The sequence below is a fragment of the Dipodomys spectabilis genome, unplaced genomic scaffold, assembly GCF_019054845.1.
Source record: "Dipodomys spectabilis isolate Male_0828 unplaced genomic scaffold, ASM1905484v1 ptg000054l, whole genome shotgun sequence".
Lineage (NCBI taxonomy): Eukaryota > Metazoa > Chordata > Mammalia > Rodentia > Heteromyidae > Dipodomys > Dipodomys spectabilis.
Window position 1 is genome coordinate 37243849 of NW_024870731.1, and position 10223 is coordinate 37254071.

The following is a 10223-nucleotide window of genomic DNA, read 5'->3' on the forward strand; positions in this document are numbered from 1 at the left end:
TCCTTCTTTCTTTCTTTTTAAATTTTCTCTGGTAATTCTTCAGTTTATCCAATCCAGCCCTGCCCTGTTTACCATGCCTGGCCAAACCGCCTGAAAGGGCTAATGTGCTAGCCATGCCCAGCTCCTCTTAGAAGTTGAATGAATTGTGACCCCAGCTTTTATTCTCAGCTTGAAGACCAGCTGCATCTTTGGGCTTTTCCCAGAGATGTTGGCTGAGGCTGCACCTGCAATGTGATGGATTTGCCCTGGCCTGAAAGAAGAAGGAGAATGATGAGGGAATCAAAAGGTCTCTTGTGTCCATCCTTTCTGCACACTGGTACATTTATATCAGTCAAATGCACCAGAGAACGTTGGGGTTTCGATTAACTAATAATAACAATGACAAATATAATGGGCAGAAACGAAAATGAAGGAGGGAATGATCAATTTTTTTTCCCTTTGGGGACCACAGAAACCACCATAGAAATTTAAAGTGGGATTTGGCAATACTGAACTGGGAAATCCAGCCCTTGGGATTTGTTTCTCTACCCATTAACTGGGTCAGTCTGGATCCCCTAGAAAATCTCTAAGGTTCTGTCTTTGAAAAGTAGGTCTTCCAAAAGAGGAGAATTAGATGGATTTTTGGTAAATATAACGAAGTTTGCAGAGCAAAGATTCACACCTTAATAGAGTTTATAGGTTTTCACACATGTACTAGTCACCCATAATATTTTAAAATTCATAACTTATCTAGTTGTCAAATTTTTCTTGTTCACCCAGCACTGTAGGTGTTCAAATTATTATATTTACGTAATTCAGAGGTTGCCAACTGGCCACGGATTATAAAAGCCCTGGGAAAGCAGATGGGTTTATCTGGCTCACATAGCTAACACATTTAGATGCCTTTATGTGACCATTGTTTCCTGCTGTGTTAGACTCCACTGCCTTAATCAGACTATTCTTAGAAGGTACTCACTGGCTTCCAGCTCCTATAATCAAAGTCCATCCCTCTACTGTAATATAATAACAAGGTGAGGGGGGAAGGAAGGAAGGAAGGAAGGAAGGAAGGAAGGGTAGGGGTAGAAAGTAACCATTGCCTCTCAGAAAATGGCTGAAAGTTCGGTTTTCCATGACTCCAGAGGGATGGGTAGATAAAGAAACTTGAGGATAACTTTTTGAGGCTCTTTTTGACCTGGGAAGTTGTTGGTCCTTTTCCTCTCAACATACTTATTACAAGATAAATAAGAGAGGATGGAAAGGTACAGGGCGGGTTCAAAGTCACCCGGAAAGTGAAGTACAGCCTTATTCTGTGGCTGAGCTCACACACATCAGACTTCTGCACTGCTTTCCAGTGAAGAACATGGGCTCTGAGGAACAGTTCCTTATGCAAACAAGTCTCAGGGAGCTCCATTATGTCCTTGGAAAGTGATGCACTTTATTGTTTCCTAATGCATGATGGAGACTATTACTGCTTGCCTTCCCTCCCGTGCTCTCCATCTGTGATCACTTAACACACACAACAGGGTGTTCAGCTTTGGGAAAACGTGTGAGCCAGAAACATAATTTTGGACAAAGAAAGCCAAGAGTCAGAAAGGGTCAGGGGCCAGATAAAAGTTGGAGAAATGAATGTCTTTTTAAGAGTAGTCTGTGCTGATTCAGCATGCAGAATGCATTTGCAAGTCTCTCTTTCCTTCCCGAGGGAAATAAAGTATTGCCGCCACAAAGAAATTGCTGTGGTCTCTCTCTTTCGGCTCCGCCTACAGCAGACCTGGACGTTAAGCTTCAGAACTCATAGCTGATCCTACTACAAAGGCACTGTCCTGATTTCAACTCCACCCTTTCATCCTCAGTGCTGCTGGAAAAAGATTCAGATTCAATATAAGAGACTTCAAACTTGTAAATAAGAAGAGCTAACATCAATTGGGCACTTGATAGGTGTCAGGCCCTCTGCCAAAAGCTGTACATTTAATAATGCATTCTCATTCTCTCGCCATTCTCGCAAAGTAGGTTTTATGATCTCCATTTTCTAAATACGGAAATAGAGACAGAAAAAGTTCAGTAATTTGTCCAAGGTCACAGAGCTGAATCTGAAACACAGTCTGTCTCTCTGAAAGCCATGCTCCTTAAGCTGTACCCCTGGATCCCAAGCTGAAGGGTCGTGGAGGTGTTAACAAACACCTCGTTTGCAGTATAGTGGCTCTCACATGCAGGGAGATCTTTTGGTCAGTCTGGCTGAGTCCACAGAGAGAAGTCTGGCTATATATTAGCCCCATGGACACAGATACAAAAAGAAAATACAGAGACAATGTCTCTCTCTCTCTTTTTTAACCCTACAGGGCCAGAAATAAAGATTCCCACTCCTCCAATTGATGAAGCCATTCGCAAAAGAAAATACATTGCTACTAGTTGCATCTACTTGGAGACTGAGAGAGCAAAAAAGAATATTTTTTTCAATGTAACATGTATTTATGCACTAGTCAGAGTATGCACATCAAAGCAATGTCTTGAGACATGTTCAGTTGGGGAATCAAAACTTTTGTCTCCTATTGTTGTGATTACATTGACTATGCGAGATTAATTTCTAGGTTGGATGTTTGTAAGCTGTGTTTGGCTTCTGTTGTTTGTTTGGTTTCTGTGGTGCTGAGGGACTGAATGCAGACCCTCTCACCTGTGTCAAGCAAGAATTCTACCACTGTCTTACATCCCAAGCCCAAATTCCTCAAGATTCATCTGCACTGCTCCTCATGACAGGCTTTCCTTCTTTTTCAATGCTACATACTACTCCATAGAATTTACACTGATCCTCGAGTATCCACAGGGGATTTGATATGGGTATCACCCCTCAGACACAAAAATCCATGGATGCACAAGTCCCTGATATAAGATGATGCAGTATTTGCCTATGATCTGTGCATGCCTTCCTCTACAGAGTACTTTAAATCATGTCTAGATTACTAGTGATGACTAATTTCAGTGTGAATTCTACATAAGCCATTGTTATACTACATTGTTAAGAAAGTAATAACCAAAAAGCTATTTATGTCCAGATAAAAATTGTTATTTTTTAAATTACTTAAATAGACATACAAAAGGGTTACCATTCACACATAGAAAGTTTTATGTTTGAAATCATCCTATTTGCCTATTTTTTGCTTTTGTTACCAGAGCTTTTGATCCCATGTTTATGAATTCACTGACAAATCAATGTCCTGAAGCTTTTTCTGTTTTATTATGAAAAACTTTATATCTTTAGGGGTTACATGTAGGTCTTTAATGCATTTTGAGTTGATTTTTGTATGTGATAGGAGTTAGGGGTCCAACTTCATTCTTTTACACTTAGATATTTAGTTTTTCCAGCACTATTTGTTCATGAGACTATCCCAATTAACCGTGACAGTTGGTGCCCTTATCAAAGTTTTTTATTTTCTTTTATTGTCAGTCATGGGGCTTGAACTCTGGGTTTGGGCTCTGTCGCGGCGCTCTTCAGCTCAAGGCTAGCGCTCTACCACTTGAGACACAGTGCCACTTCTGGTTTTCTGGTGGTTTATTGGAGATAGGAGTCTCAAGGACTTTCTTGCCCATGCTGGCTTTGAACCCTGATCCTCAGATCTCAGCCTCCTGAGTAGCAAGGATTACAGGTATGAGCCACCAGTACCTGGCTTTCAAAAACTATTTTTAACATAGATCAGTATGCAACAGAGTTTATTTCTGCTTTCTCTGCTCTATTGCTCTATATGTCTTTACTACATTCTTTTCTGTTGTGAGAAGTGTTTTGTTTTGTTTTCTCTCTCTCTGTTTCCAAAGGGATCAAATACAAGTTTGGGAGAGGAAAATATTACCCTGGTGTACTTGATATGATGCTTGATGTTCTATTCTATTTTCTCTCTCTCCCTCTTCCCTCTCTCTCTCTCTCTTTCTCTCTCTCTCTCTCTCTCCCTCTCACACACACACACACACACACCACACACACACACACAAATTTGAACATTTCATTACAACTATCTCCAATTTCATAATTTTAACAGAAGTGAAACAATACTCATGGTACTATTGAAACTATAACTCACAAAAACTATTTTTTCACTAGTGATAAACCGATTAGGGAGCCTCTCTCATACAACTTTAATGCATATTTTACATCTTGATATGATTCTTTAAATTCAGTGAAAACACAAAAGTTAGTTGTGATTCCATTTCAGAGTTACGGAACGTAGTTTTATTCATTTGCCTTTCTATTTCAAATTAAGATTGAGGAATAACTGGTGGCAGAAAATTTCTTAATGCTTTTGTGATGGTCCTTGCACTTTTTTTAAGGATTGTTCCAAGCTGAAACAAGTGGAATAAATAAATCTGTGGCGTTAATGATATTTGGAAGTATAATCCTCCAAGGTTTGTTTTTATTTTATAGAACTTAACTGCTATGTCAGTCGGGTGGCTTTATTATACTATTGGAAAGTTCTGCAAAAACATAACTAATGGCAAAGTAACCAGATTTGGAGTGAAGGCAAGGCAGAGTAGTGCCAAATCTGCTTCTTCCCCACAGACCAGCAAGGCTTTGAGCATCTTGCAGACTTTCCAGCCTTACCAGAGTCTAGAGTAGATGATTTTATCCTTAGACCAGTAACAGGATTTGCACATTTTGTAAGACAACAAAAAAGCTGTGTGACCTTTCTTTACACTAGAAGACAACTTAACTATACCTTTTAGTACTGGCTGTTCATATTACTGTATTTTTGGTCAGCCACAAGGCTAACCATGTTTTATAAAGTCAAAGGATGACAGGCAGTGGGGGCCTGGGATGCATGGGCAATGGGCTCTCACACATTGTTTGCACTATTTTAATGAGTCTTTCTAGAAAACACTGCTTCCTGTCAGTACTCAAAACCAATGTGTATTTTAACAGGAAAAATACAAGGAAACTATAACTCTACTTTTAATAATTAGCAAGTAACTAGTCTTAGGGAAGTAAAACAAACTCTGGATTTGTAGTGGCTTTTTACAAGTGATTTACACTCAGAGTACTAGAACCAGTAACCACCAGCACTGTCTTTATTAGCAGGTGACCAGTATAGATTGACCTCATTAAAACTAGTAGATCATGGTCAATAAAAGGAAATATCTTCAGCTTTCTTTCTTTTAATTGTCCTCTAATGACCACTCTTTAGTAAGACTCAAATGGAAGAGACACCAAAATATGATGGTATGAGGGAAAAAAACCCCACAACAACTGTATTCTATAACCATAGAATAAGTAGTTAGTGACCTTGCCATGAGATTAAAGAAGCCACATGTATGATAAAGATCACTAAATATAAGTATATACAGATAGATGAGATATATACTTAGGTGAGGTATATACTTAGCCTTAGGTAAATTTTTATATTTACATATATTGAATATTTTGGGGTCTCTAATGAAGACCTTTGGTGTAGTGGAATAGAGTTATTTAATGTATTATGTCAAAATCAGATGTGGCTCAAAATGAATGAGATTCCCCACCTCAACAAGCAAGCCTGGTATGGTGGCATGCTTCCATAATTTCAGCTACAAATGAGGTCATAGGAAGGAGAATCCTTATCTGATACTGGCCCTCAGCAAAAGTAAGGCCCTAATTGAAACATACCCTAAAGGAAAAAGGGCTAGAGGTGTGGCTCAAGTGGTAGAGTGCTTGCTTGGCAAACGTAAGGCCCTGACTTCAAACCCCTACAATATCAAAAATGTATATTTGCATGCGTGTGTGTGTGTGTGTGTGTGTGTGTGTGAATGTGTGCGTATGGTGTGTGTATATGTGGTTTCCAAAGTCTTTTCTTTTTAAAGGAATGATACCATAAGTTTTCTCGGGCTTTCCTAGCAGGAGAATGCATTAGTGTATATGGGTGTCAGTGTATGCATGTATGTATGTGTGTATGTTTAATGACTTTGTTTAGTAGTCCATGTTGTATCTAATTGCAAAAGTAAAGGAATTTGAGCTAGTTTTAGTGTAGTACATGAGGTATATATCCATATAGACATGGAGATACAGAAGTGTATCCTGGGACTTAAAAGCTTGTTTTGTTATTTTGAATATGTCTTTTATTAGACTTGTGACTCTATGCCCTTTCAGTAAACAAACACAAGGTTGCATTGTAGAAAGTATACAGAATATGCATAACATTTTTACCAATCTGATTTGCAGATACATCTCCAGATGTTGATTTGGCCAAAACGACTTAAAGGAAAAGCTCTGCACATGACTGGAATTAAGAGACACAGTTAAAAGCCTTCAACCTGCCTTTCGCAAAGTCCAGAAAAGCATTCTTTCAGACTCTAGAATTTTTCTTTTCTTTTCTTTCTTAAAAAACATTTGCAACCTAGACTTGCTCGAATGCCACATTTTCCACTTTCAATTCTTGATACCACCACTTAACGTGTCTGCATTCTGTGAGAGCTGGAGGGTAGTCCAGAGGAGAGCTTTGTCCAGGAAAGCCAGCATGGCCAGGATGGGCACGTTGGTCACAGCTTGCCAAATGGTGCTGAGCTTGGTGATGACATCACTCACAGAGTCTTCCATCCTGACCAATGAGTGTCCACAGCTCTGTGTGTGTGAAATCCGCCCCTGGTTCACTCCCCAGTCCACCTACCGGGAAGCCACCACCGTTGACTGCAATGACCTCCGCCTCACCAGGATCCCCAACAACCTGTCCAGCGACACGCAAGTGCTCCTCTTACAGAGCAATAACATCGCCAAGACCGTGGATGAGCTCCAACAGCTCTTCAACTTGACCGAGTTAGATTTCTCCCAGAATAACTTCACGAACATTAAGGAGGTCGGGCTAGCCAACCTGACGCAGCTCACCACGCTCCATCTGGAGGAAAATCAGATCACGGAAATGACCGACTACTGTCTGCAAGACCTCAGCAACCTTCAAGAACTCTACATCAATCACAACCAGATTAGCACTATTTCCGCGAATGCCTTTTCGGGCTTAAAAAACCTTTTAAGGCTCCACCTGAATTCCAATAAATTGAAGGTGATTGACAGTCGCTGGTTCGATTCCACGCCCAACCTGGAAATTCTCATGATTGGGGAGAACCCTGTCATTGGAATCCTGGATATGAACTTCAGACCCCTCTCCAATCTGAGGAGCTTGGTCCTGGCAGGGATGTATCTCACTGATATTCCCGGAAATGCCTTGGTGGGCTTGGATAGCCTGGAGAGCCTGTCCTTTTATGACAACAAGCTGGTCAAAGTCCCTCAGCTTGCCCTGGAGAAGGTTCCAAATCTGAAGTTCTTAGACCTCAACAAAAACCCCATTCACAAAATACAGGAAGGAGACTTCAAAAACATGCTCCGGCTAAAAGAGCTGGGTATCAACAACATGGGAGAACTCGTCTCCGTGGACCGTTATGCCCTGGATAACCTGCCCGAACTGACCAAGCTGGAAGCTACCAACAACCCCAAACTCTCCTACATCCACCGCCTGGCTTTTCGAAGCGTCCCCGCCCTGGAGAGCTTGATGCTGAACAACAACGCCTTGAACGCCGTCTACCAAAAGACGGTGGAGTCCCTCCCGAACCTGCGCGAGATCAGCATCCACAGCAACCCCCTGCGATGCGACTGTGTCACTCACTGGATCAACTCCAACAAGACCAACATCCGCTTCATGGAGCCCCTGTCCATGTTCTGCGCCATGCCCCCGGAATTCCGCGGGCAGCAGGTGCGGGAAGTCCTGATCCAGGACTCGGGGGAGCAGTGTCTCCCCATGATCTCCCACGACACGTTCCCCAACCACTTCAATACGGATGTGGGCACCACCGTGTTCCTGGACTGCCGAGCCATGGCTGAGCCAGAACCCGAAATCTACTGGGTCACCCCCAAGGGGAATAAGATAACGGTGGAAACGCGCTCCGACAAGTACCGGCTGAGCGGGGAGGGCACCCTGGAAATCTCCAACATACAGATCGAAGATTCGGGAAGGTACACGTGCGTGGCCCAGAACGTCCAAGGGGCGGACACACGCGTGGCCACCATTAAAGTCAACGGGACCCTTGTGGACGGAACCCAGGTGCTGAAAATATACGTCAAGCAGACGGAATCTCACTCCATCTTGGTGTCCTGGAAGGTGAACTCCAACGTCATGACCTCCAACTTGAAATGGTCGTCGGCCACGATGAAGATCGACAACCCCCACATCACCTACACCGCCAGGGTCCCCGTGGACGTCCACGAGTACAACCTCACGCACCTGCAGCCCGCCACGGATTACGAAGTGTGTCTCACCGTGTCCAGCGTCCACCAGCAGACTCAGAAGTCGTGCGTAAACGTCACCACCAAACACGCCGCCTTCGCCCTGGACATCTCCGACCAAGACACCAGCACGGCGCTCGCCGCCGTCATGGGGTCCTTGTTTGCCGTCATCAGCCTGGGCTCCACCGCCATCTACGTCGCCAAAAGGTTCAAGAGGAAAAACTACCACCATTCCCTTAAAAAGTACATGCAAAAAACCTCTTCGGTGCCCCTGAACGAGTTGTACCCGCCGCTCATTAACCTCTGGGAAGGGGACAGTGACAAAGACAAAGAGGCCCCCACAGACAGCAAGCCCACCCAGGTGGACACGTCCAGAAGCTACTACATGTGGTAACGCAGCCCGTATTCTGCTTCTGGCAGTAAGGAGCACAAAGACCTTTTTGGTTGGTTGGTTGGTTTTTTTCTTTATTCCGCAAAAGTAACCAGTGGAAGACTTCTGTATTTTTTTGACTTTGCTAAGTCTGTGGCAGAGTGGAGGGAGGGCAGGTGCATATTTCGGAGGGGTTTTTTTGGTTGTTGTTTTTTGTTTTGTTTTGTTTTTTTAATTAGTGTAGTGTGTTGCAAGGGTTTGGACATGGCTGGCACTGACTGTAACTTTCCAGCTTGTGGTGGGGTTTTTTTGGTTCATTTGTTTGTTTTGTTTTGGGTATTTTGTTTTGATTTTTATTCTTATTATGAAGATTATTATTATTATATTATTATTATTATATTTTAGTTGTTGTGCTAAACTCAATAATGCTGTCCTAACTACAGTGCTCAATAAAATAATTAACGACAGGCTGGGGTTCGTCTGTGGTTTTCCCAGTGGCCTGACGCCTTCTTCTGAAGCTATCAGTAGGAAGTACTGTGTCCTCCAGAGAGCTGACAGGAAGCAGCATCAAACCTTTTGTAGCAATCTGGTCTGCAGAGGCTAAGACTAGACTGTTACCTTTATTGAATGATGTTAGTTGACTGTACTATAATGTATCAACTGAGTTGAATGTTTGCCTTTCAGAAATGATTTTTCTTTCCTTCTTCTTTTTTGTTTCTTCATTTGTTTTTGGTAATAGTTTTAAGAAACAACCAAGCTAACATGCAATAGAAATATGTATATCAGATTTTTTAATGTAATGAACTACATGTCAATTGTTACTGTATTCTTTTTATCTTTAGTAGACACTTTTAAAAGAAAAGATACTTTTGTTGTGTTTAACTCACCAACTGTGGTGTGTAATGAAGACAGAACTGTAATAAATTAGTTTTGTTCTGATTTTTTTAGAACACTTGCAATAATGGATCATTTATGGTTCTTGCTAGTTGCAGTGGTAATATTTTCACATTCATAAAAACAACCAGAACAAATGACCTCTAGAATGCTGTCTTTTAAAGGTAGGGTCTAAAAAGTTTTTAACTCTTTATTTCTAAGGCAAGAAATGCCTATTTTAATTAAGACATTCTCATGAACAGGATTTCTACATTATAAATATCACTGGCCAGAATCAAATGGATGGGAAGGGTGTTCACATAAAGCAAAAAAAAGTGTACTACTAGAGCTGGAGCTGTGGCTCAGGTGGTAGAAATCTTGCCTATCCATGTATAAGGCACTGAGTTCAAACCCCAGTGCCACTGAAAATAAATTAAAAACTAAAATAAAATAATAAAAAATATATTACTCTATCCCAATGCCTAACTAAACATGGTCACCTATTGATTGATTCACATATTTATAAAGATATTGAATCAGCCAGGCACCGCTGGCTCACGCCTGTAATCCTAGCTACTCAGGAGGCTGAGATCTGAGGATCACAGTTCAAAGCCAGCCCGGGCAGGAAAGTCCATGAGACTCTTATCGCCAATAAACCACTAGAAAACCGGAAGTGGCGCTGTGGCTCAAGCGGTAGAGCGGTCACCTTGAGCTGAAGAGCTGAGGGACAGCGCCCAAACCCAGAGTTCAAGCCCCACGACCGACAAAAAAATA

General features: G+C 41.9%; 1 protein-coding gene across 3 annotated transcripts in view; it reads left to right on the plus strand.

Moving 5' to 3' along the window:
• The window catches only part of Lrrn1 (leucine rich repeat neuronal 1), a 35195-nt gene extending 26152 nt beyond the window's left edge, over positions 1-9043 (plus strand). For all 3 annotated transcript variants that reach the window (XM_042680286.1, XM_042680287.1, XM_042680288.1), the window contains exon 2: positions 6155-9043. In XM_042680286.1, coding sequence (XP_042536220.1) covers positions 6450-8600 — 2151 coding nt within the window. In that variant the 5' untranslated portion in view covers positions 6155-6449 and the 3' untranslated portion in view covers positions 8601-9043. The remainder of the gene's footprint in view (positions 1-6154) is intronic.
• The last annotated feature ends 1180 nt before the right edge of the window (positions 9044-10223 follow it).